The sequence below is a fragment of the Rhinatrema bivittatum genome, chromosome 1, assembly GCF_901001135.1.
Source record: "Rhinatrema bivittatum chromosome 1, aRhiBiv1.1, whole genome shotgun sequence".
Taxonomy (NCBI): Eukaryota; Metazoa; Chordata; class Amphibia; order Gymnophiona; family Rhinatrematidae; genus Rhinatrema; species Rhinatrema bivittatum.
Window position 1 is genome coordinate 142,212,669 of NC_042615.1, and position 27,762 is coordinate 142,240,430.

Genomic DNA, 27,762 nt, shown 5'->3' on the forward strand with positions numbered 1-27,762 from the left:
TGAAATCTTGAACCAGGTAACTTAATTCTTAATCGGCTTAATTGTTCAGAATATAACTGTTTAAGCATAGCAATAAAAAGTCCCGCCCCCTTCTCTCCACAAAATACTTTAGGTATATGCAGGCCAGCCTCCTCCTCCACACCAAACTAAAAAAAGGATGTGTGCCATAGTGACCCAAGGGCAGTCCCCCTTCCCCATAGATATGTAGTGACCGAACCCCCTCTTCCCCACCCACCCGCACACTTAATTGCACCCCCACCCCCCACAGACCCCAGCCGGGAGTACAGTAAAGTCTTGCCCTGCTCCCAGCCACTTCCAGCCTTGTTCTGACCAGCAATGTTGGGCTTCCAGTGTTGCTGCCGGAGCAAGGTTGGAAGGGGCCAGGAGTAGGGAAGTCTCCACCATGCTCCCAACTGGGTTTTTTGGGGGGAGGGCTGAGAGGGTGGGGTGGGTGGGGAGGCTGGGATTGGGAGCAAGAGGCCAGCCTTGAATTGCTGTAGCACATATGTTTGTTTGTTTGGGTTTGTTTTAATTTTGGGGTTGGGTGGGTTGGTCTGCAAGGATTTTTCAGCCACTTATGAGGAAGAGCGGTATCTTGCAATATCATATTAGTTAACTTGAAAAGTTGCTTAAAAGACAACCTCAGAGACAGAGAGGAAGCTATAGGCAGCCCTAGAAAAGCAATGCAGGACAGTTATTATTCATATGCAGTGCCTGGGATGGGGAACAGCAAAAAAAGGCTTGCAGTATAAGCTTGCTAAGCCCACATTTTTCTTTGATTACACTGGTCTATGGCCAAAATGCTTACAAAATGAACGTAGTCCAACTTTACTAAATCTGGGTCACTGAGAACAAAAATTATGCTTAAAATTGTTGATTGACTTTAGTTTTCAAGATATGCTACTGGGTTAGTAAATACAACTTTTAACTTGGGAATTGCAAAGCATTTCTAATGGACTAAGATATGGGATCCAATTTGTGATGGCCTACATTTCAGTGAATCATTGTACTATAGTATCATAATTTGGAAGTATCTTGTGTTGGAAACTCAACTGCTGCAGCATGATCGAAGTCTTCTGGACTTCATGCTGTCAGTTGCAGTTAGACTCGTTCCTAATAATTGGAAACATAATGAAATACTGGACATTAATATGTGATGGTGGAACTCTTTATGCAATTATGCAAGTTTGAAATTGCAGTCTTGAAGAAGTATATTATGAGAGAGAAAAGATGGGACTCAGTTATTGCTTTCTCCATTTAAGTTTGTTTTAATGTTTCTTAGTTATGATGCAGACTGTGTTTTATGTATCTGTTATAATGATTTTGGTGGCCAATTTGTACTCAGTTCCTCTTTCTGTGTCATTGAAGTGCTGGCTGTTTACTGTTGCATAGTTTTGCTTCTTTCTTTTGTTTTCTTATTGTATTATTATTTTTCTTAATAAATAATGTGGAACTAAAAAAATAAGAAGGGAAAGGACCTCAAATTAAACCATAAATGAATGCTGAATAAAGGAAAATGTTGTTACCACACTCGCACTTCAAGCTGGGTCTGATGAAGAACCATGTCAAGGCCTTCGACAAAACTAAAGCAGACTTCAAGTACCTCAGTGGGTAAATTTCCAAGGTTAAGTAAAGCTAAGATAAAGGAAGGTGTCTTTGACCCACAATTTCGTGGACTTCTTCAAGATGATGCATTTAACCATGCCTTGCATGGCAGGGAAAAGATGGTGTGGAAAGCCTTCCAGTAGTAAATTTTCTCAAAAACTAAGGCAGAGAACTACAGTAGGTTGGTGGAAAACATCCTTGAGGCATACAAACGTCTTGGCTGCAACATGTAACTAAAAATATCTTTTTTGTGCACTCATCTAGATTTGTTTTCCATCAAACTGTGGAGCAGTGAGCAATGTGCATGGCGAGCAATTTCACCAGGGCATTGAGGCAATGGAAAAACTGTATCAAGGCAAATGGAGCCCATCAGTGCTTGCAGATTATTGCTGGACAGTGACAAGAGCTCTTCCATTTACTGAATTCAAGAGACAAGTCAAGAAGAGCCAAGTAGTCACTGAATAAGAACTAAACAATAACCATATATATACATAATATTTTTTGGCCTTTTGTTTCATAATAAATAGTATTTCTATAATCTTTTTGCTGATTTAATTTTTAAAGTGTTACATAAACAGGACAGGTGAAATATTATGCAACCATAAATACATGAAATGACCTAAATTTACAATTTATGATTCTAACTCTTATCTATGCAAAAGACATAAAATATAAAAACTTAACTATTAAGGAAACAGTAGCCAATCAGCTGGTTTAATTGTCATATTTGAATTCAGCACATCAATAATAAATGGCACATTTTTTTGCTGAAGCAGATGACTTCTAAAATTGTGTATACCGTTGTTATCAAACTTCTTTTAGCTTCTGTGTAGTTGACTCTTCTTAACTAAGCCAAATCTTGATGGACCCTTGGTCTGACCCAGTATGGCATATCTTATCTTATGTTCTTAACTTAAACAAGGCGCAGCGAGCTATAAAAAGTACGTAGCGTGTATTTATACATATGTGTGTTTAATCCCTTTGACTATTTTCCCAACATCAAAACTTAATACAAAATGGATATGGATTTTGCTGTAGAAGCTTAGAAATGGCCTAAAGAGGAAGAAAGATTTAGACATATTTAACATGAATGATTGGTCAGGTCCCCACTTAGGTCTTTGTTCTTATAAATCAGAGGTGTTCAGACACTTACGCACAGGATTAAATAATCCTTCAGGCAGAGATGAACATCTGCAAGGCTCACCTAAACACTTTTATTGCAGCATAATGGGGCAGATTTTTAAAAAGTACGCGCGCCGGATTTTAATAGATACACGCGTAGCCGCGCGTATCTTTTAAAATCTGGGGTCGGCACATGCAAGGCTGCGCAAAATCGGCAGCCTGTGCGAGCCGAGCCACGCAGCCTGCCTCCGTTCCCTCCGAGGCCGCTCCGAAATCGGAGCGGCCTCGGAGGGAACTTTTTTGTTGGCCACCCCCCCCCCCCCACCTTTCCCTCCCTTCCCCTATCTAACCCCCAGCCCTAACTAAATCCCCCTCCCTTACCTTATTTCGTCGAGTTACGCCTGTCGCCGGCTCCCTGCCCCGGCACAGGCCGATGTGCCGGAGCACTCGGCCCCACCCCTGGACCGCCTACACGCCCCCGGACACGCCCAGAATGCCTTGTCGCCCCCGACATGCCCCCCCCAAGCAAAGCCCCAGGACTTACGCGCGTCCCGGGGCTTTGTGCGCACCGGCGGCCTATGCAAAATAGGCACGCCGGCATGCAAGTGCCCTGCGTGCGTAAATCCGGCAGGATTTACGCGCGCAGGGCTTTTAAAATCTACCCCAATGTGTATTAATCATTCACTGGCACTTTGTGGCATATCTTATGTTTTTTTCTGCATTTTGTTTTATGCCAAATTGCTAGTATGTTGTACTCTTTTCTTTCACATATCTCTGTTCTTACCTTATATAACACTTCATACACTTTGATATATTAATATTAAAAGGCTTATGTTAATATTAAATGTGTTTTGGTAATAGAAAGAAAGCACATTATAAAACTCTTCCATTTTCATGCTCCTAAGCTATTTCTACTCTTCTGAATCTAAGTAAATCAGGTCACTGCTATACTGACCCTCCTTTTTTCTCCCTTCTAGAATCACACAAACACATAGAAAGCATGAATATAGCACCAACAATTGAAGAATGAGCTCTGGGAAGCAGATTATTATTTTTTTTTTTTTAAATTAAGGTCATTGCTATTATAAATATTTCAAAAAACATGTGAAGACATAACAGATAAAACAGGAGAAAGAAAGAAATGTAACCTAAGAATAAGACCAAGTAGAGCCAAGAAAGATGGCACGTTCTAGCTCGTACTGTTGCTGACATTCAGGAGAGCAGCTACCTTATCACACTGTTGGGATGCAGACTTTTCACAATAATGCAAAGAAACCACACGCAAGTGAGTATCTCTTGGAAATCTCTGCACAGTGCTTACAAGGAAAGGGAGGAGTTATGACCTTCACAGAGCTGCCAAGTTGACAGTTCCAGCAGGGAGACATTTTGGCCAATCCTAGTTTTGGGCTTATTTCCCAAAGCAGTGGGATATTTGTAGTCTCTGATGTTACCCAATGCAAGCAGTGCTGCATGTCCCATAATGCATCAGGATAGGGTTGTCAGAAATTGAGGCCTGGATTGAAAGCTCCCGTTGGAAATGGATAACTTGGCAGCTCGGATTTTTGGCATGACTTTCAAAGCTTTCTTTCTTTCTAGTTTAAATATGATGGAAATGAAACAGCAGAGGGATCACAATGGAAAGCAAGAGCAGTATCGTCTTAAGATGCACTTGGCCAGTTTCAGTGAATGTTAAAGCGCCTGCCTGTGAGGACCCTGGCTGCTGGGTGGCTCTCCTGCCTGGAGGGGCCCTTGGTGGACTGCAGCCTGAGCTGCACAGGCTTATGCATTGAACTCAACACTGCCACTGCCTCAAAAGGCTTGGTTCACCCACAGTTCCCTGCCTCACCTTGGAGGTTAGTTCCTCCTAGCTGTGGCCGCTCTTCCTAGTCTTATATTCTTGTACCACGTGCTGTTGATCCTGTCTGTTTCTGTACCTCGACCCCACTTTAGTGGCCTTTCTAGTCTGTGTTCTGTCTTGGTTTGTCTGCGTGCTTGCCCCTCTGTTTGTTTGCCCTTGTTCTGTTGGTGCACTCCCCTGTCTGTGTCTCTTTGTTTGTCGTGGGCACCTTTCAGTCCCCTTGCTCCGTTGCTGCCTTAGTGGGTGCCCTCCTGTACCCCTACCCCTGTCCCTGTCACCGTGCACCACCGGCTAAGGCCTGCCAGCCACCAGAATCAGAAAGCTCAGCTAGAAGGGGAGGCGTTTGGTCAGGCAGAAGACCTTGACTCCAAGCCAGCTGCTGTGGGTTCCAGCCTGCTCCTGCCTGGGGGTTTATCCAAACACCAGCCAGCCGCTGCTTGACAATGCCTTTGATTTGCCTTCATTGTGCTCTTGTTCCTGCAGCTATAATAGCATTAGAAATGGTTAGTACACAGGCTTGCCATCCACTGTTAATAATTGCTATGTTCTGTTAGATAAATCTATGAAATGATATTTTTGAAGTGTCTCTCTCTCCTCTTCTAAGCCCCTCTTTACCTTCAAGAGGAAAGCAGAGAAAAACCTGCAGATACATTTGGACAGAATGCCAAAAAATATGTGTATCATTGCTCCAGTTCACAAACTGTCAGTGTGCAGAATAGTTCACCCCCAGGCATTCTGGTTCAGTTTTTTCCTGTGCCTCTTGTGGAAGAAATCTTCACAGAATGATTCAAACGATCCTTTTCACTGCTTGCGTGCAAACCATGAGAAGGGCTCAGAACCAGTATTAAAAACTTCAAAAAGAAAGCTTTGAAGCCTTTTTTTTCTTATATTGAAAGAGGGGCTTTGGATATGTAGCCCTAGCTTCCTCTTTGACAGGCACAGAGGTTCTTGTCCATTGGGGGGAGGGGGGGGTAGGGGAAACTAGTCTCCAAGACCCAGACCCAACAGTGAGGGGAAGCACTCACTTTTGACTTCTGTTGATATTGTAAATCAAACAGACTAGGCTGATATTTCCTAAGGCTTGTTTTACTCTGAGGTAGATAGTAGAGAAGTATTTACAACGTGGTATACAGTTCTGCTCCTCTGTTGCTGAAGGCAGGATTTCCAGAACTGTCTCTATAAATGCAAGGTGGATGCTTCCTGAATAGGAAAGTCTTTTCTTTTCTACCCAGTCTGTTTGCAGCAGAATACTGTCCTCTGCCACCAGTGGAATATCCTTGGATCTCTACTCCCTTCCCGAGTGCCTTTGAAGACAGGGCTCCGAAGGATATGGCTTCCCTTATGAAGTTTACTTACAGGTCCTGAACAAGAGAAATCATGGTGTTTGCTGAGCCCAGTCCAAAGGCCTGCGTTGCAACATATGAAATCCTCAAACTTGCTGATGCAGAGATGAACTATTCACCTCTTCTTCAGTGTCCTGGGGAGCAACTCCTCTCTTCCTCCCATGGGAAAGAGCTAAACTGGAGCTTTCCTGACAAGGGTCTCTTCATATCTAGCCTAGTGTTTACAGCAGCGGGCTACAAACCAAGAAAACCAGGGCTCAAATCCCACTGCTGCTCCTTGTGCCCTTGGGCAAGTCACTTTCACCTCCATTGTCTCAAGTAGAAATTTAAAGGTGAATTTCAAATGCTTGGACACGCACTGAAATTGGGAGTTGGGTGCGCATCTAGCACATGCACGTGGCTGCCCAATTTTATAAAGTAGCCAGATGCACGCACAAGTGCCAACATGCGAATATCTCACATCTGCCAAAAAAAGGGGAAGGGCGGGGTATTCTGGGGTATGGCTAAGAGATGTGCACCCAAGTAGTTACCCGACTGGATGCGCATCCAGGTCCAGTGTCACGTAACTTTACTTCTGCTATGGATGAGTTTTAAGTCTAAAAAATACAATTTACAGGCATCTCTGAAGTTTTTGAGGGGTCTGGGGTCTCTGGGGAGGGGCATGCAAGCTAAAGAACCAGAGGAGTTTGGAGGACCTAGCTAAATACTGGGCAACTGGTGGATGAACTGGTCATGGGCTTGGATGCACATTGTATATAAAATACTGCCATGGGTTCATGCCACTTGCTACTCCCCCAGTTGCAATCCAGCTGGAATTCTCTGGTTACATAAGAAACTGAACCACTGGTTAATCCTCTGGGGGTTGCTTTTCTATGGTCCTGCTGCTGATTCCCCAGTTCAACCCTTGGAGGCTCCCAAGGCCAGTCTCTATTATCTATACTTTACTCTGTTCCTTCCAAGGTATCATAGCTACAGGTTCAAATCCACTCACCCCAGTTGTTGAGCTGGGTTTGAGCGCACACAGTTCCAGGTTAACCAGGTAGTTTAAAGTATCTAGCTTTATAAACCACATTAATCTCAAATCATATGATAAGAAAACAACTCACATCTTAATCTTCCTGCATGCTACTCACAGTTGCTTCCTGTACAGCCTAAGCTTGGCTGCGCTCTGTGGGCCTGTGTCATAGGAAAGGTCTTATTGCCACCTCCCACCATAGTCTGCAGCTGGGGTATGTGCTTCCCCTTTCAATATGGCTGCAACTATATCCACTTAAAGCTCCTGACCTGCAGTCTCCATGAGAATGTCCTCTTCTAGAAGGGTCTCCACCACTTGCTTCCAAGTCCATTGGCTCCAGCTCCATCTCCTCTCTCTCTTCGTTTTGTTCTAGTAGAGCTCTTTCCTGTTCCTGTCCCACCCCTCCTTCAGCTCGCACCCTTCTCCCATCACTCCTGGGCTCTCTCACCTGCTCAGTAGGGCAAAGCCTGGGAAGTTCTACCTCTTTCAGAACCCCTCTTTCTTCTGGGAGTCGGAGTCCACCTCTGATTTCTTTTACATACTGGATCACCTTTCCTGGTTTACCTTACAGCCCAACTTCTTGTATTCATCAGGGGAATATAATGCCCAGCACAATGCCCTCACTTGTGTGTCTGAAAGCCATCTTATGTGCTGAGCGCACACAAGCTTCAAGTTAGGTGCACATATACATACACCTAAGCTATTTTATAAAATACACATCTATGTGCGCTTATGTTATAAAATTGCCGTATATCTGGTTGTGCGTCGAAACACACTTGTATATGGTGTCTGTGCGCCCATTTGAAAGTTACCGTCCCTGATTGTAAGCCCTTTGGGGATAGAGAAATACCTACAGTACCTGAATGTAATCTGCTTTGAAGTTCAAAAAGTAGAATATAAATCAAATAAATATCTTCTGCTGGCTGAAACCAGTGCATCACTTTTGTACAGCCAAAAGAACCTCTCAGATAGAAGAGAAAAATTGATCCTGGATTTTTATTCTAATTATGAATTATACATTGGTAAATTATCAATACAATTTAAAACACTGTTACATTTAAATAGTTCTTAGTTACCTTATTTTCTTAGTGTATATTTATGCTGAAGGAAAAAGTTGGTATAAAAGAGAAGTCCATATTGCTAACAAAAGTTAGATAAATCTGACTCACACAAAACCTAGACACTGATTTTAGAATCAATCCATAAAGAACAACTAAACAGGCAGAAATCCGCACACACACACACACACACACGTACATTTATTTATTTATAAAATTCATCTAACCCGTATATTCCATGTATTGGGTCACAGTGGCTTAGAACATGCCTACATAATAAATAAAATAAATATGCATAATGCAACCAGAGGTGGCCTTATGCTAGGGTGGGACACAAGACAGGTGGGCATTGTGGGCCTTTCCTATTTTATAATGCAATGTCCCAAGGCCAAAAGAGCCTTTTAGGTTCACCAATCAGAGCCCCTTCAAGCAAAGGGCTCAGGGCACTGCCAGGACCTTAAGCTACCTCTCTCTTCAACATAGACTCCAGTGATTTTAGGTATTTTTTCATTTGTTCAGAGATCATATTGGAAGGGTACCATCTAATTCTTTATAATAAGGTGGATTAAACTTAACATGAACCATTTGAGATTCAAACAGTCATCACTGCTCCTCTCACTGCTCAGGGATTCTGCTTCTCGGGAGAACTACACGGGGATCCTCCTTCACCTGTTGTGCTGCTCTAAAGAATATTTACTAGGGTGCTTGAAAATCTTCCTGATTCCCATTAATAAGCAAGGCTGTTACTGAATTACCCCAGTCTTTTCTGCAGTGCACAATCCAGTTCTCTTTATTTCATGTTGTTTGTCCAGAACAGTATATACTAATTGGCATGAGAAAAATATCTCTGAGGAGTGAAAAGCATTTTGTTTGTGGGAAGGCAGTGGTTATTTGGCCACAGACATGCTTCAAACCGATGAATAATAAGCCACATATACGTAAATATAGTGAGAGATAAGAGCTAGGTGTGTTTGCAAAGATGCAAAATGACATGGGGGTTTGGAGGTCTGCGAGATATTTCCAGCTTTTGATCTCATTCCTACAGACATGCTACAGCCTGATGAGGAGACTTGCTGTGAGCCAACAGTTCTGTTGGTTTTATTACAGACACGAAGAGCAATGCATTAAATCGTACAAATTACTCTCGGTACTAAGTAAGTGTGACGATAGCACGCAGTTGGCTCTAAATGAAACCATCAGCAGTGGAAGCAGAAACTGTGCAATAGCCAAAACAGAAATAAGGAGCTTTTGATTTTAATTCAGAAGTATAGCAGGAGTTACCACTGTTCTCTTGTGACATTACTTCCTACCTAGTTGGTTTTTTATTACTTTTATTTCTAATTATTTATTCATGTAAACTGTTGTGATGGTATCCTCTAAATGACGGTATATAAAACCTTATAAATAAATAAATAATATTGCTAAAATTCATGTCTAGAATATTAGCACTTCCAGGACATTTTAAATGAAAAGCAGGTTTCCCATGTTAGTCCATGTGGATACTTATTTATTTATTTATTTATTTATTTATTTATTTATTTATGGTTTTTATATACCGGAGTTCCTGTATACAATACATATCACTCCGGTTCACAGTTAACATAAAAATTAAAGCCCACCAAAATAATTGTAGGTGTGATACCTTTTTATTGGAGTAACTTAATACATTTTTAACTCGCTTTCAAAAACGATGCTCCTTTTATCAGAACTAAACTGAACTAATGGAGGCTGCATAGCTTTCAAAAGCTAGTTACCTTTATATTGCACTATCTTCATATATTTGTATCACCTTCAGCTTGTCTGCTGACCTTTCTTCCAAGACATTTTAAAAACTGACCTTTCTTCCAAGACATTTTAAAAACTGTAATCACACTTAAGTATCTTTCCTGAGTATTTTCAGCAAAACCAAAGTCTTCCCTACTGATTAAGATCACAATAAATCATAGCTAGCTAATGTGCATTTCAGTGAGGAACAAAGAATAAATGTTACAGGGCTGGCCTGGTGGATCAGTGGAACGTGCTAAGCAGTGTCTTTTGTTCCCCTGGCTGGCTGAGGCTGGGGACGCCACAAGAGCAGCTGTTATGTCCTTTGGAGGGTGGGGGACTCTGTCATCAGGCAACAGCGATACCTAGTGCTTGGAATTTAGGGCCCATGATTGCAGTTGTCCAGAAGAAGCCTGGCTGCATGACCCCCAGCTTAGGACTGTCACTGCAAGGACTGGCAAGAGAATGTACAGTAAGGGGGGAAAGTCTCAGGGTAATTCTGAATGTGGGGAGACCCTTAAAATTGACCCTTTTTTTTTTTTGGTTTGTAGGTGCAGAAGATGTTCTGGGTGGGGGAGACCCTGCACTTACGTTTGACTTAGTTGATAACTGTTTTACTTGTCTGTTGCAGTACCTCAAAATGACCATAGGATGGCCATTTTAGAGAGCGAGTGACAGTTTATGTGATAATGTGATTTGGGAGAAAGTGGATTGTGTGCCCTTAAATGTGCGGGTTTTTCTAATTGGGTGACCAAAGCTTAGTGGAGGTATAAAAGTGGTAAGTTTTGAAGGTTTGGTCCTTTAGGTTTTTGTCCTTTAAAGAGTAAGGTGTGTGTGTGTGAAAGGGTCCTCTAGGGATGTCGTCATCTGGAGTAGTCAACCAGCAGGCTGATAGACCCAGGGACCTTCCCAAGTGGGAATGGGGCCCTTCAGAGGTGCTTCCCCTCAAGGGGAGAGGCTCAAGGCCAAGGCATGAAAAGAAGTTCTCTTCCTCCTCTCACGGATTTGACCTGAAACCAGGGTGAAGTGGCAGCTGTTCTTTCTTTTAAGAAACAAGGCCAGGAGAGGAGGAGTCTGGGGTGCGTGCCTTAAGTAATCCGTGCCGTGGGGGATGCCAAGGAAGACCACCTGGTATGGGACTAGAGAGGTATGGAAGTCAAGTGGGAGATCATAGACCCAGGAGTTGTGAGTGGCTCTGAGAATGGAAATTACACTGAGCCCTTTGGATGTGAATTTCGATATATATCTAAGGAAAGTCAACTGAGTGAACCTCATTCTTGGATAGAAGTGTTTGGGGAATGAGGTAATTGGGAAGCAACGTAAACTGGTATGTTCCGAAGAGGTAACAAATGGGGAGGTCCATAAAAGTTCCCTGTAATTATTATGGTTGGCTGCCCCTATAAGCCTCATAAGGGTTATCTATGTGTTTCTGACTGTTCCATATTGCATAACCAACCCATGTACATAGTTGTTGGCAGGTGAATCCAGGAATAAAATTAAGAGTTTGAAGTCCATGTATCTATGATATTAGTATAATGTTTTATGTTTTACAGGCTTCCTATAAGCCCTTGCTGAAGCAAGTGGTGGAGGAGATATTTCACCCAGACCGATCTGACTGCGCTGATATTGAACACATGTCTGCAGGCCTCACAGATCTTCTTAAAACTGGATTCAGCATGTTTATGAAGGTAAAATGGCCACCCACAATTCACTCAGCAGTATGAGCAAATGTCACTGCTGGAAGTCTCAGTGCTCATGAGTCGGTTTCTGAGCATTCATACAGCTCTGTGACATTAATGTATTCTTGTGCTTATGTAACAAATCTTTTTTTTTTTTTCCTGAGTACAAAGGATTATCGGTGTTTTGCTCAGGCTCATTTTATTGTGACCGGGGCAACACGTCTGAAGGAGGTCCATCTGCTCTCTGCATGGAACATGAAGGAGAGATGCTAATGATAACCTTTTGAAGAATTCTCACCATTTGCATCCCTAGTGAGAAAGCAGTGGTAGCTGGAGAGGAAGTTGAGAAAGCATAAGCAGAATTTCTTCTTCCAGTCTGAAAAATGAAAAGCCCCATCCAATAAAAATCTGGAGCCCAATTTTATAACAGCTCCCATAGGGCTGAAGTCCACATTTTTCAGCCCTAATGTTCTATGCAGGTTTACGCATTCAAATTAGCTGTGAAAATTAGCGAGATCGCGCATGTTTTCGCATAGCATAGGCTGGAGATGAGGTTTAAATGTCCACGTGGACACTTGGACTCATTCTTAAAAAATCTAAAGTATATTATTTCCCTCCCAGTAGGTAGGGAGCACCTCTTTGCAATATGCATAAAATATATATGTGAAATCACCTCCATACATACTTTTACATGCATGCATTTGCTTTTCAAAATTACCGCTTATATATGTAAATAAATGAAAAAATGTTTTTTGGTTTGCAAAAACCTAATCCCTGCTGCGAATGTCATTGAGCAATTATAGTGGTAGTGGTATACATGGCAGACTGTTTAGTGAAATAATAACCCTGCTACAGATACACACATGAAGCGCTAAGATTCTGCTTTGTTTTTGAAAAAGAGAGGAAAAAAACAAACAAGCTGCCAGGATCCGGGCTCATTTAATGGCCCTCCACTGTGAGCTGTGCACATGGATGTCAGTGCAAAGAAACCCCTGCTGTGCTGCAAGATGCAGACTACAACACACCAGACGCTTTGGAAAATAACTTTACATCATAGGAGGAAAACTGTGCAAAGCTATTACAACTTAAAATCACATTGCAACGTAATTGACAGGAACTCCATGGTTGTGCAGCTCTATTGGGACGGTCATGAATGCCAGGTTTTAAGTGCCACATAGAGGTCTAGTTTTCAGGTTACCTGCCAGGGCTTAAATTGTGGGGGAGTGGCCAAGAAAGCAGTTCCAGCATTTCTTTTCAGGCTCAAGAGGCAGAGCAGTAGGGGACGTTCTTCTCCAGCCCCTCCCCTCCAGGCAGCCTGCAAGGAAGAGAAGAGGAGCAGGACCGGCACAGTCCATGAGGCGAACTTCGGCGGTCGCCTAGGGCGCCGAGCCGTAAGGGGCGCCGAAGAGCCAGCCAAGTGGTGTCGCAAGCGGGGCCTGTCCCGCTGGCGACAAACAGAAATAGAGGCTGCTCGCGGCCCCGAGAAGCACGCAGTGTCGCCCCCCCCCCCCCCCCCTCACCTGTGTCGGCGCCGACTGTTTCCATTTCTCTTTGCCGCGAGCGGGATAGACCCTGCTTGCGGCACCACAGTGGCTGCTCTTCGGCGCCCCCTACGGCTCGGCGCCCTGAGAAGCACACAGTCGGCGCCGAAGCAGGTGGGGGGGGGGGCGCGACTGGGGAGGGGCCGCGACTGGGGAGGGGCCGCGACTGGGGGGGGGGGGGCATCAGTGCAAGGTTCGCCTAGGGCACCCAATACCCTTGCACCGGCCCTGAAGAGGTGCACACAGAGAAGAGATCAGTTACCCTGCTCACTAATCTAGCCCCTCCCCTCCTGTTCCCCCTCCTCCTCCTCCTCACCTCTCCAGGGAACAGAAGGGGAGGAGGGGGGGTATACTGAAGCAGACACTGCAGAGCAAAGAGCAGACACAAAAAGAGTTTGAATCAGCACAAATTTGAAACTTGTGAGCAGCACTGCCAACTGTCAAGGCTCCAACCCTGGTCTTGATGAATGGCACTACTGCTTACAACTTTCAAACTTGTGCTAATTCTTCCCCTTTTTGTGTCCATTACTGAGGGCTTGATTTCTGGAAAAACAACCCAGCATGGCATCCTGCCACCTTTTTTCTTGCGACCTGAAAAAGTGGTGCAGAACCCGCAGTGTATATCCGTTCTGGTTCCCCTGATGAAACAGAACAGAGCCAGTAGTTGCGTGGATTATTTATGGCTTCCCCAGCTCTTAGAGAAAGCAGAGAAGAACAGAGAGTATTGGAGCTGGTGTGAGGCAAGGGCAGCCACGTGGCTTTGAGTTTTGTGCACTATTTTGGAAGCTGTGAGGGACAGCAGCCAAGGTAAAAAAAAGAGATGGCGGAGTGAATGCCTGTCAGCCCCGCTGCTTCTGCCACTCCTGGGTGTGTTGGCTTCCTGCTTATCTATCATGCCTTCATCCCAAGCCCTACCACCTCTGCTGCTGGTGCCCCACTGGTGAGGATGAAAGGTCCAAGATAGTGAATGAGGGGGAGAGGGGGGGTGAGTTAAGAAATCAGAGGGAGGGAAAGGCGAGTGGGTATGGGGATGTGGGATGTGGGAGGGCAAAAGAATGAGTGAAAGGCTTGGAGATGCTGTGGGTTATGTGGGGAAGAAGGAGAAAGAGAGAGTCAGAGGATCAAAGGTGCTGTGAGGTGTAAGTGGATTGGAGGGACTATGAGATGTGAGTGAGATGATTAGAGTGGGGGGGGCAGACTGTGAGTGAAGTGATCAGACGAGAGGAGAAAGGATTATGTGTGATGGGGGGAGGGAGAGAGAAGAGAGGAGACCTTGTGGTGTTGCTCCCTTTCTTCCATCCCCCAAGGAGGCACTCAGCAGATTATGCTTTTGAATTGCAAGCCCCGCAACCCTGTCCAAGGAGACAGAGGACAGTGAGTCTGCTGATTCTGGCTTGAAGAGGAGGCCTGTACTCCACTGGCCAAGGAGGGAGAGGAGGAGAGTTGCTAGAGAGAATGATTTTCCAGGGAGAGAAGGGGCTTTGAGGATCACCAGGGATAAGGGGGTTAGACTCCGGGGCTTTGGGATCACAGTGGGGAGGGGGGAAGAAGGGCCACTGGGGAATGTGTGGGGAGGCTGGGGATGGAAGATCAGGATCACCAGGGCAGAGAGGAGGTGGGGTCAGAGAGAGACACATTCTTTCTATTCACCTTCTCCTCCTCCTTACCCCCATGATCCTGCATCCCCAACCGCCAGCCATCCTTCTCCTGCAAATGCTTATCGAGCATGTTAAGAGAGGTAAGAATGTGTTCAGATAAGGGATGTGTGAGAGAGAAAGAGTTCAGACTCAGCCCTGGTCCCGCCCCTTTGCACAGATCACACCTGATGCAGGCCCCGCCCCATCTCACCCCTCTCCATCTCACCCCTCTCCACAGTTCCACTTCCTTTTTTTATCTACATATTAAACCCTGATACCAGCAACACATATTTAGGAGATTTATTTCAAGTTCCTAGTTGTTTATTTATTTAGGGGCGGATTTTCAAAGGCCCGCGCGCACCGGCGCGCCTATTTTGCATAGGCCGCCGGTGCACGTAAAGCCCCGGGACGCACGTAAGTCCCGGGGCTTTTGTAAGGGGGCATGTTGGGGGCGTGTCGGGGGCGGGGCCTACTGATGTGGCATTTCGGGGGCGGGCCGTGGTGTTTCGGGGGCGGGCCCGGGGGCGTGGTGCCAGCCCTGGGGCGTGGTCGAGGCCTCCGGACCAGCCCCCGGGACCGGAGGACGGAGCGGGGCTGCCGGCCGACGCCTCCTAGGCCACTCCGAAATCGGAGCGGCCTAGGAGGGAACGGAGGCAGGCTGCGCGGCTCGGCGCGCGCAGGCTGCCGATTTTGCTCAGTCTTGCGCGTGCCGACCCCAGATTTTATAAGATACACGCAGCTACGCGCGTATCTTATAAAATCAGGCGTACTTTTGTTCGCGCTCGCGCAACTTTTTAAAATCTGCCCCTTAATGTTTTGGTTATTGTGAAAGCCAGATCAGCTTGCAGCAGTCACGGAGTACAGTTTGTCATCTTTGCGCTGTTACATAGTATGCCACCAATTAGAAGTCAAAATAATAGTTTTTTCCCCCCTCAATAAAAATGATCACTCATGTAAATTTTTGACAGTCATCTTGGTGTTTCTCTCCCAGCTCATCCCTTCTCCTGGCTGAGCCCTAGCAAAATGAAATTCATAGAAAATAAGAACCGATAGATCCCTGCAGGAAAAGAGAGAGAGAGAGAGTTTCTACTGAGGCCTCACCTGGTTTATATCTCAAAAAGGATAGAGACAGGATGGAGGTGGTCCAGAAAACGACAACCAAAATGTTGTGGGGTCTGTATCATAAGATATGAGGAGAGTCTGAATGGCCTGAAAGGATAAGACAATGTTCCTGAAAGAGAAGAGGTGCTGGGGAGATGTGATGCAGACCTCCAGATACCTCAATGGTTTTAATGATGCATGATCCTCAAACCTTTTCCGTAGGAAAGCAAACAGTAGAACTAGGGGCACAATATGAAACCTTAGAGGGGGCGACTCAGAACCAACATCAGGAAATATTTCTTCATGGAGAGTGTGGTGGATGCCTGGAATGCCCTTCCGAAAGAGGTGGTGAAGACAAAAAGAATAAACATCCATAAAGGCATGGGGTATACACTGTGGATCCCTAAAGGCTAGAGTTGGAAATTTAAAAAAAGAGTGCAGGGGGGATAACCAGCATGAAGTGGCAGCTACTATCCCTAACAGAATACATGGGATTACTACCCTTAAACAATTAGCTTACATGATTTTAACGCAACTGCAGCATCGCTCTCCGCTTTAACACGGGGGAGAAAACAGGAAAATTGTATTCAGACAATGACCAATGCTAGGCCCTGACTTTTACGGTGCAGGGTTCTGATACGCATACATTAGGAGAAAAGCACAGGACGACTGCTACAGCCAAGACCAAAAGCAAAGCACATTCAAGCAGCAGCATTGCATGAATTATCAGGAAGGCTGCTCACCTTGTAAAAATGTTGCTAGCAGTAGCTTTGTTATGAGTTTGACAGTTGCTTGCTTTTGATTTTTAATATTACTACCCTTAACATAAGGCTTGGGGGTAACTTGCACGGTGTGGCAATTACTACAATAAGAAGCTTGCTGGACAGATTTGGATGGACCATTTGTTCTTTTTCTGCTGCTGTTACTATGGATTACAGCTACAGTAGAGTTCCTGGCACCTTACATTTTTGAATCAGTTCAGGTCAATGATCAGTGCTTTCGATCAGTCTTTTGCTGGGCTGACCTGCTCCAGAGAAATTCTGCCCTTCGTTTTGTCCCTGTAGATTGCTGCTGCTCCTTTGGGTTTCTAGGTTAATTGAGCCAGGCCTGGAATTTGACACTATGAGCCTTCATTTCCAGTTACCTAGGGATTTTTTCCCCTCTTATACATTCTCCCAACTTAGCTTAGTGAATGCAGCCGTGGTCCTAGACCGGGGGCCATGCATCTGGCCTCCTTCCAGAACCCTGCAATCATGGGCCCTAAATCTGGCTAGGAGGTGTCTAGAACCCCCTCTCTCTAGGGATGAGAACCCTGTCTCCACAGAATCCCCAGCCACGGCCAACATGGGAAGGGGGAGACATGATCCTGGAAAGGGAAGATGAATGGCAAGTGCTTGCAATTTCTAAAACACAGAGGACTGCAGGTCTTTGGTGGAATCATTTAGTAATGTCTTATTATAGGAGATATCATCAGATAAGGACCATTTGGTCCACCTAGTGTTTTAAGCTGGGTTATCTGTATTTAAATGCAGCTGTAAAGCATAAGTGGTGAAGATTCTAGAAAATAACTTTGGTACCTATCAAATGTTCACCCTGAATTCTATAAAGAAATAAAAATAGATTCCCATAAATAAAATACTCCCTATATGTATCTGTAATGATATTCTATGAAAAATGGATGAGACAGACCCAAAAAAGAATTGCCAATAACAAACTAGAATTTTTCTTTTATTCTCTAAGAAACACCCCCCCCCCTCCCTTACCAATGTGATTAAACCAATTAAATGAATAGCAATAACCCATGGTCTTAAGGGTCTAACAAAGAGCAAATTTCCCTCTTTGTAGACGTGATAACATAGGGGAGGTTGGAAACTGCACGCCAATTAGTCTTTTCAAAGTGATGAGAAAATTAATGGAGCCTACTGAAAGAAAGGATAGTGAATCCAATGGATTGAAGGATCAGAGGGAGCATGATTTTATCAGAGGAAGATTGTGTCAAACAAATCTGATTGATCTCTTCAGTTGGGTTTCCCAAGAATTAGGTCAAGGGTAGACATTGGATGTATTTTATTTTAATTTTAGCAACATCTTTGGTACTGTCTTTCAAAGGAGGCTCATAAATATACTAGGCAGCTTGGAAATGGGTCCCAAGGTAGTAGATTGGATTAGAAACTGGTTGCTTGATCATTTACAGAGTGTAGTGGAAAATGGAATTCACTCTTTGTGTACAATGATGTAGAGGGGGGAAAAAACTGCCTTTTTTTGCAGATGACACTAGGATTTGAAACAGAGTGGACACCCCCAAGGGAATAGATAAAACGAGATGTGAACAAAAAAGTTTCATTGAATTGAGGTTTTATTCGCTGCTTTCTTTTTTTTATTACTGCTGATGGGTTTTTAACTCAAGTGTTATTTCTACTGTCTTATTTTAAATTGCTTCCATTAAAACTTAAACCTCTTACTTCTGTTGTCAGTGTGTTTAGATCTGCTGAACTGAGGGGAAATATTACTGTTCAGAGAATCTGTGTGGGGAGATCCAGGTGTGGTATTGTGCTTTCTGGAATATTGTCTTATCCCTTCATGGCAAGCAAACCCACAATAATTTATCATAGTATTTCTTCTATGGTTAACTGTCCCTCCCTTGGCCTAGGTAACTTAAACTACCTTAGAGGGGGGTTACAAAAGTACAATAATAACTAGAAATCCTAACAGAAACACAGGAACTCACATAGCTAGATCTATCTGGCAGGCTACACAGAAGGCCTAAGAGGCTGGGTTTTGGGCAACATCTTTGTAGTTTGAGGTGGGAAGAGAGAGCAGTACTGGATGTGAACTAAATAGGGAATCCTATATGCTCATCTGCCCGAGATTGTTGCTGCACGTGGACCTTGGCCCAAGGTGGAGTTGGCACAACCTGTGGGGTGAACCCCATAGGTCCCCACTGTCAGGAGGTGAGGCCGGTCGGGAAGTAGAGGCAAGCGAACGCTTCACCAGGGCCAGCCCACATTCCCCGCAGGTTGAGCGCTTGGGTGCTGGGGCCAGTTGGACTTAGGTGGCCTTTCTGCATGGCTGGTCCTGAGGGCGACCAAGGCGGTAGGGCGACGGCTGAAGCCAAGGTTGGCTCCGGTCTGAGGTCTGGGCAGGCAGCTATAGGCGAGGTCAAATCCGTTCCGAGGTCTGGGCAGGCGCCTCTAGGCGAAGTCAAAATCCGAAGTCGAGGTATCAGCAGGAAGGCAAAGAGGCTACTTGGAAGGCTAATCCAAACAGAGGCCTGAAGCAAACAGGAGAATTTGTTGCCAAGTCGTAAGGTGACCGAGGGAGCTCCCTTAAGGCCAGCAGTCCTGATGTCAGCTAGGGGCCGGGCCTGTTTTTCCCGCCGTGGCCCCTTTAAGAGGCAGGGTTTTGGCATACACAGGCTAAGAGGCGTCCAGGAGAATGGGAGCAGGCGGCGTCTCGGCCTCCACACAGCCATGGAGGTGGCCGGAGCCGATGGGAAGCAGTGGCTTGCTGCTGCGGCGTGGACCCCCAGGGGACTAACGGCTGTCGGACCGTGGGTAAGAAGTGGCACCCGCGGCCTGTTGGTGCTGACAACACTAACAGTACCCCCCCCTTCTAGATCCCCTCCCTGGAGGTCTAGGCTTTTGAGGGTGAGCATCATGGAACTGTGCAATGAGGCCCTTGTCCAGGATATTGGATGAGGGCTCCCAAGAGTTTTCCTCAGGCCCAAAACCCTCCCAGAAGAGAAGGTATTCCCAGCGTCGTCCAAGTTTCCTAACATCCAAAACGTCATGGACTTGATACATGACGTCTTCGTCGGAAGAGAGGGGTTGGGGTTCCTGTGGTTTCTTTGAAGGCCAGGACAACACCAAGGGCTTCAGTAGGGATATGTGGAAGGAGTTATGAATTTTGAGTGAAGATGGTAGCTGGAGCTGATAGGAGACCAAACACAGGCGGCGTAGTACAGAAAAGGATCCAATATAGAGGGGAGCTAGGCGCATGGATGGAAGCTTAAGTCGGGTGTATTGTGTGCTAAGTCACACTTTCTCGCCTGGTTTGAATTGCAGGCTGGGTCTATGATGGGCTCCGGGAATTTTTTTAGCGGTCTGTCCCACCTTGGGCAGTAATTGTTGGGTGAGAGTGCAAAGTTGGTATAATTCCTTCGCATTTAACTGAGCCGCGGGTGAGGGCACTGCCATGGACAAGGATAGAGGCGGAAGCGGCTGCTTGCCGTAGACTAGCTGAAACGGGGATGACCTGGTGGCGGAAGACGGATGGGAATTGAGAGCAAATTCTGCCCAAGGAAGAAGTTCGGCCCAGTCATTTTGCTTGATGTTCACATATGACCTCAGGAACTGCTTGAGGGTTCGATTAGTTCTTTCGACCAGCCCGTTGGTTTGGGGGTGATAGGCTTTGGAGATTTGAGGGTGATATTGAACTTTTTGCACAGAGCCCTCCAGTACTTGGCAGTAAACTGAGACCCTCGGTCAGAGAGAATGTACTTGGGAAAGCCATGAAGCCGGAAGACATGGTAAACGAAGAGCTGAGCTAGCTGAGGAGTGGATGGAAGAGCAGGCAGGTCGATAAAATGTGCCATTTTAGAAAAATGGTCCACCATCACCCAGATGGTGGTGTTATCCTTAGATGGAGGGAGATCAACGATAAAGTCTGTCGAGACATGGGCCCAGGGTTCACTAGGGGCTGGCAGCTGTTGGAGTAAGCCCCAAGGTCGACCAGTGGGGTTCTTGTGACTGGCACAAGTGTGACAAGACTCGACGTAAGATCGGGCATCCTTTTTTCATAGTGGGCCACCAATAGTATCGTTGAAGGAGCGCCAGAGTCCATGGTTGTCCAGGGTGTCCTGCAATATGCAAATCATGGGCCCAATAGAGGACTTTGTTCCGGAGCCCAGGGGGTACTAGGGTCTTCCCAGGTGGGACAGGCGTCGTGGAGGCCAGGAGGATTCTAGCAGGCTCGATGATGTGTCAAGGAGGTTCAGGCTTGTCCTCGACGTCGAATGATCGAGAAAGGGCGTCTGCCCATAGGTTTTTGCTAGCAGGTCGATAGTGGAGCACGAAATCGAACCGTGTGAAGAAAAGGGCCCAATGTGCTTGCCTTGGGTTGAGGCATTGAACGCGATGTAAATATTCCATATTTTTATGGTCCGTGGAGACGGAAATTTGGTGTTGGGCCCCTCCAACCATGGGTGCCATTCCTCGAAAGCCATTTTGATGGCGAATAGCTCCTTATCGCCGATGGTATGATTCCATTCTGCAGGGGAGAAATGGCGCGAGAAGAAGGAGCATGGGTGAAGGGTATTGGTGGCGGAGTACTGGCTCAGGACAGCTCCTACCCCTTCGGAGGAGGCGTCCACCTCGACAATGAAAGGCCGTCTGGGGTTGGGATGAAGAGGCATGGTTCACTGAGGAATGCGGCCTGTAGATTAAGAAAGGCTGTGACCGCTTCAGGAGACCACTGTTTACAGTTGGCCCCTTTATGCGTGAGGACAGTGAGCAGCGCCACCAAGGTGGAGTAATTACGGATAAAGGATCTGTAGAAATTCACAAACCCCAGAAACCTTTGTAGCAGGCATAGACCTGAAGGCTAAGGCCAGTCTTGGATTCCTTTGAGCTTCTCAGGATCCATGCGGAACCCCTGACTGGATACCACATATTATAGGAAGGGCACAGACTCCTTTTCAGTTTGGTGTAGAGTTGGTTCTCACGCAACCGCCGCAACACCCGAGCCACATCCTTGTGGTGCGTTTGAAGGTCTCTGATAAAAACAATATGTCTTCCAAGTAGATCACGACCCAGTCATAAAGCATGTCTCAGAATACCTCATTTATCATGTTCTGGAAAATGGCTGGGGCATTGCAGAGTCCGAAGGACATCATGAGGTACTCGTAATGCCCATCCCAGGTGTTAAACACCGTCTTCCATTCATCTCCATCTTTAATACGAATCAAGTTATACGTCCCTGAGGTCAAGTTTAGAGAATATCTTGGCTCCTTGGAGCCAAGATATTCTCTAAACTTGCTTGCCTCTGGCTTGCCTCTGGCCTGTGCTTGCCTCTTGCCTGCTTGCCTCTGGCCTTTGCTTGCCTCTGGCTTCCCGACCAGCAAGGCTGGTCGGGAAGCAGAGGCAAGCAAATGCTTCACCAGGGCCAGCCCACGTTCCCCGCAGGTTGAGTCCTTGGGTGCCGGGGCCGGTTGGACTTAGGTGGCCTTTCTGCATGGCTGGTCCCGAGGGCGACTGAGGCGGTAGGGCGACGGCTGAAGACAAGGTTGGCTCCAGTCTGAGGTCTGGGCAGGCGGCTATAGGCGAGGTCAATTCCGTTCTGAGGTCTGGGCATTGCGGCTGTCAGCGAAGTCAAAATCCGTTCCGAAGTCGAGGTAACAGCAGGAATGCAAAGAGGCTACTTGGAGGGCTAATCCAAACGGAGGCCTGAAGCATGCAGGAGAACTTGTTGCCAAGTCGTAGGGTGACTGAGGGAGCTCCTTTAAGAAGGCCAGGAGTCCTGATGTCAGCTAGGGTCCGGGCCTGTTTTTCCCGCCACGGTCCCTTTAAGAGGCGTCCAGGAGAATGGGAGGCGGCGGCGTCTCAGCCTCCACGTGGCCGCGGAGGGGCCAGAGCCGATGTGGAGTAGTGGCAGTGGCTTGCCGCTGCGGCGCGGACCCCCGGGGGACTAACGGCCGTCAAACCACAGGTAAGAAATGGTGCCCGCGGCCACTTCTTACCCCCAGGATATAAACTATCCGACATAAACTATCCTAGATAGAGAATGATATCATAGCAGTCACATCCTATAACTTGCAGTGTGGAGAGAGATAACCAGGCAGACTGGATGTGTTGGTTGGTCTTCTTATTTATTTTTTTTATTTATTTATTTATTTATGAACTTTTATATACCGGCATTCGTGGAACTAATCACGTCGGTTTACAATTAAACTGATGAGAAAGGAAAAATTACAATGAATGGGAAAGGGGAGAGCGGAGCAGGTAGGAAGAGGGCGAGAGAGGGGGGAGGGAGAAGAGCAGAGGGCGAAAAATAGGAAAGAGGTAAGATGACAGATGGATAGAAAACCATGTCAAGCGATTAAATAAACATCATAAACATAGAACATTAGAAACTATATACATATTTTAGTTATAATGACCGGAGGCATTATATTATATTATTACAAGCCGTTAAGCCCGTAACAACGGGCTACATTAAATTTTTTTTTTTTCAGTCCATTTTCGAACACAGCACCTTTCTACACTTTTTCTCCCTCACTCATTCACCTCGGTCACTCATCCTCTTCCCCCTTGGTCACTCACCCCTTCTCTCCCCTCAGTCTTACTCACCCTCTGTCTCCCATTGCCTCCCTCCCCTCACTCTCACCTCCCCCTCCCTCCCCTTCCCTCAGTCACTCCCCACCCTCTCTCAATCCCATTCCTCACTCTCATCCCCTCCAATCCCCTCTCAGCTCATCCACAACCCCTTCCCTCTCCCTCAGCCCTCCTCCACTTCCTCTTTTCTCTTCTCCACAACTTCTTACCCTTCCCACTTACTCACTCACATCCCTCTGTCCCCCCTCCCCTCAGTCACTCCCCCCTCCCGTCACTACCCCAGTCACTCCCCTCAGTCACTCCCCCTTCCCCTCAGTCACTCCCCCCTCCTCCCTTCCCCTCAGTCTCTCCCCCCCCTTCCCCTCAGTCACTCCCCTCCTCCCCCTCAGTCACCCTCGGACGGCACAGAAGGAAGATCTCCAGGGGTCCATCCCTCGCGCGCTCCTTGTCGCCGCCACCACCGCCGCCGCTACTGCTCCTCCCAGCGCCATGTTTTTTAGCAGGTCACGCTCCGCTCTGACTGACGTGCTCGCCCGTGCATGCGTGGTAGAGCTGCTCTCTACTGTGCATTTGCGGGCCGTCGGTCAGAGCCCATTTATAAGGTAGATTAATGGTGTGGTTTTATGTATTGTCTTTTTAACACAAAACAGAATCCAGCAGTCAGGTTTTTCTACTATTTTAAATGCATAAGGGCATGTTTTAAAATCCGGCGCGTGTAAATCCTGGCCTTTACGCGCGTGGCCCGCCTTACGTGCGGTGGGTGAATCTTCAATGAGGCCTGGCCACGCACGTAAAGGCCGGGTCGCGCTCGAGTGCCGGGCCTCTTGGAAGGGGCGGGCCAGAGGGCATGTTTTGGACGGGGAGTGGCAGCGGGCAGACCGAGACCCTGAAGTAACTTGTAAAATAAAAGATAAACAAATTTTAAAAATGGTTTTAGAGGGTGGGGAGGAGAGGGGAAGGGAAAGGGAGGTTAGGGTAGGGGGTAGGAAAGTTCTCTCCCAGTCCGCTCCTAAATTAGAGTGGACTGGAAGGGAACTGAGGAAGACCCCGAAGCGTCGCCGCACGAAAATCACAAAAATGTAACCCCCCTTGCGCGCCGCACGCATGTTATAAAATTGCGCGTCCATCTTCCCCATAGTGTCCGGGTTTACAATTTTTAAAATTGATGTGTTTTAAGCAGCAAAAAACATGAGATGATGTAATCCTACTTTACCAGCAATGCTGCAGCACAGAGGTTGGAAAAAGCTTTGGGGGGTTTCATTTTCCCGGGAGCTAGTGAATCCAAACTTGCTACAGATACTACATATGTGCAGACAAATGAGATATTAAATAATCGGTACACCTGTTCGTCTATTTTAAATTAGTTGAAGACTAGCTACTATGTATTTTTGTGGGACCTCTCCTCACAGGGTCATGGTATTTTTACCAGACTCTTTCTTGTGGTCTTTGGTCCATTTTACTTTATATTTTTTTGGGATATTTTTATCATTTTATCACCCCACTTTCACCATTAAAAACTGTTATCAAAAGACTATTATCAAAAAACTGAAGAAACCTTCAAACATATCCCATGTGAAAGTAGTCACTTTTGCTAAATTTTTATCAAGAAACTGATGAAACCTTCAAACCTTCAAACAGGTGTACCGATTATTTAATATTTTGTTTACAAGCGGGGTACCCGGAATACACGAAGTGTAACAGAGCCTAATTTGATTGTGACAGACAAATGAGATGCCATGAAAACAAAGTGAGGTCCATATTCAGTAGGCTAGCAAGCGGCAATGTTATCCAGGCAGATGTACCTAGCTACCCAGAACCAAATATTTATAGGGACAAGTCTCCTGCTAAATATTCTCTGGCAAAGTTATCTGGGTCTCTAAATATACTCAGTTATCCAGGTAAGTTTACCCGGATAAATGTAAACTTAACCCCTTATAATCCAACATATCTGGTTAAGTGTAAAAAAAAAATTCCTTCCAAGAGAGTAGGGCCGACCTCACCCACCCCTTCCCTCTATTCCCCCAAAAAACTACTTTAAAATATATTGGGGCCTAGCACCCAATTGCCAACATCTCCCCCAAAAAAGTGTTTAAAAATTGCAGACTATAGCAACCTGAGCTTTCCTCCCCCCTCCAGCCCCTTCCTGATCTTAAAATCCCAGGTCTGCTGGGGGCACTTCCCTGCCCCTCACCTCACCTCCCACCGCTCCCGCTGAACCCTGCTTAGACAGGCGGCAATAGAGTGAAACCTGTGCAAATGGACCTCACCGATCGGATAGCAAAGAAGCCACCTCTGGTGTTGTGTTTAGACAGGGGGAACTGTTCACGGCGGAGAAGTGATCAGAATGCACGTGAAGGCAGTTTAAGAGAGGGATGCGACTAGCGCAGTCAAGGAAAGAGGAAGGGTGATGGCTGGCAGTCAGAAAAAAAATCATAGAGAAATGTTTTGGTTTTTTTCCAAGGACTGTCCTGACTTTGTGGAAGAAGTGGTTAGAAATAAGACGACAACAGCAGGTGAAAAGGGCTGTAGGGTGTGTCTGTATGATATATTGCATAAACATGGTGCGCAAAATGTTTTTCTTCTGGTTTCAACTCATCTTAATTTTGTTTCTAAAGTATTGCATTGTGTTGTGGTTAGCCAAACGTCTTCCACTTCAAAAGAGAAAGCCTTGGTAATTCTGCTATCAATTGCAGAAAGAAAAAAAAAAATATTGGCTGAAGTCCACATTCTTTATACAGCCAAATATTTTGTACTTGAGGGATTGGCTTTTTCAAAAAAAAAAAATAAATACTCGTACAAAGCGTAACCAAATTACAGGTTTATCCCTCTTTTCCATTACAACTGTGATTTAATTTAAAGCATGCATGTATAATAAGTAATATTTACAATGTGAAGCTCTGGAATTTGTGGCGTATAATCCATTCTGGTGAAAAAAAAATACCCTCTTTGTATGTTTTTGAATGCAGACTTGTTTTGACCGAAGGAATGATTTGTCAGCTTCAGTCTGTTGCTATAAAATGGAATACTTCAAATGTTATGAGATTATATTGATACGGCATGTTAATTACAGCTTTAATATTTAGAACTTTTTATTGAAATACATTTAAATCGGCTTTAAGAAAGGCTTTTGGGACAGCTAAACTTGGGACAGCATGTGTTCTAATCTTCCCTAAAATCACCTAGTGGATCAAATTAAAAGACCTTTGAGAAGTCTTTGAAATCTAAGTCCAGTTTGTCTTTGCATAATTGGAGAGAAAAAAAAAACGACTTCGGATAGTGTGATTTCTATTTTAAGAATCAGACAGAAAAGGAGACAAAAGGATGGGCATCCACTGCACTGCTCATTCAAGAGTCAGTTGAGTGACTCTGGACAGATTCTATAACTTTGACTTCATTTACAGTCGCAGGTAGAACATAATACAGATTGCCATGTTTAAATCCCATCTAAAGACCCACCTTTTTAAAGCTGCTTTTAAATCTTATGCCTGATTGCCTGACTTTAGTTTTGTTAACTAACTTTCTTTTTCACCATTGCCTTGCTTTATGAAATACCCCAAGTCTCTTGTCCTGTGTGTTTGTCTTGTTAGATTGTAAGCTCTATAGAGCAGGGACGGTCTTTTTGTGTGTTTGTGCAGCGCTGTGTATGTCGTGTAGCGCTATAGAAATGTTAAGTAGTAGTATTAGTATTGTGTATTTTTATCTGGGATCCTAAGGGGTTAGGTTTATATTCTAGTCTTTCATCATCACACCCTCTATACATGTTTTGATGCAAGAGTCTGAGGCTATATGAAGGCTCATATTAAATGTTCTCATTTCCTAATAGGAATACGTTATGAATGATATCTTGCATAACCTCCTTTATGAGAACAATCCGTTCTCATTTTATCCCCAGCCAACTCAGCACATGGTCCTTGTTACTCTCCATGTACAAGAAATATTATGCTGCTTGAACTGAGCTCAATTACTGCCTATTCTGTCATTATTGTTCATAAAACACATTCAACTCAACCTTATAGGGCAGATGAATTACCCTGCAGGATTTCCCGCAGGTTATCAGCCCTCATTCTTGATCAAGTTTTCTGCTCATGCAAATGAGCCAAGTAGAAAACTTATGGAGGAACTTTGAGCTGCCAGGGACAGTCATAAAAAGATAACACCATCTCAGTAAGGTGTAGTTAGCTTTTAGTGAAAACCAGCCTCATTTTCACTACCTTCTGAGGTAATGAGCTGCTTTGCATGATATTGTGCCGCAGCAGCTCATTAACTCAGAATTTTAATAAACTTTCATGTGTAAATTATGTGTGAAATGTACTACTATTTGTTTCACAAACAGGCCTTATGTGTGTTAAATGCGCAGAAGCCTGAACGACACTAGTGTATTTACACGTTTCGGGCTGTTTAGTGCATTTTAAAGCTTGGAGGCCCCCATCTGAGAAACAAATTGCAGCTTAATGAGATTTTTGCTTAACGCATGTTTGTTTAAAAATAGTAAAATGATTGATTTTGCACAGGGTATTGTTTGTCTCTGAACTTGATTCTAGAGTACTAACCTATCATGTTGTTGACATTTCAGAGGTTATAAGCTAAGTATCCTGTGTGTATTCAGCTACAACACTAAATCAATTCAAAAATAAATTAGGCAAGTGTATAGAGAAAAATATATTGCTGGGTAACTATAAGCTAGGCTGTGTGGGGCCTGGAAGGAATT

General features: G+C 45.3%; 1 protein-coding gene across 2 annotated transcripts in view; it reads left to right on the forward strand.

Moving 5' to 3' along the window:
• Window positions 1–27,762, forward strand: part of SCFD2 (sec1 family domain containing 2) — a 641,446-nt gene that overhangs the window by 600,990 nt on the left and 12,694 nt on the right. For both annotated transcript variants that reach the window (XM_029587632.1, XM_029587640.1), the window contains one exon: window positions 11,319–11,453. In XM_029587632.1, coding sequence (XP_029443492.1) covers window positions 11,319–11,453 — 135 coding nt within the window. The remainder of the gene's footprint in view (window positions 1–11,318; window positions 11,454–27,762) is intronic.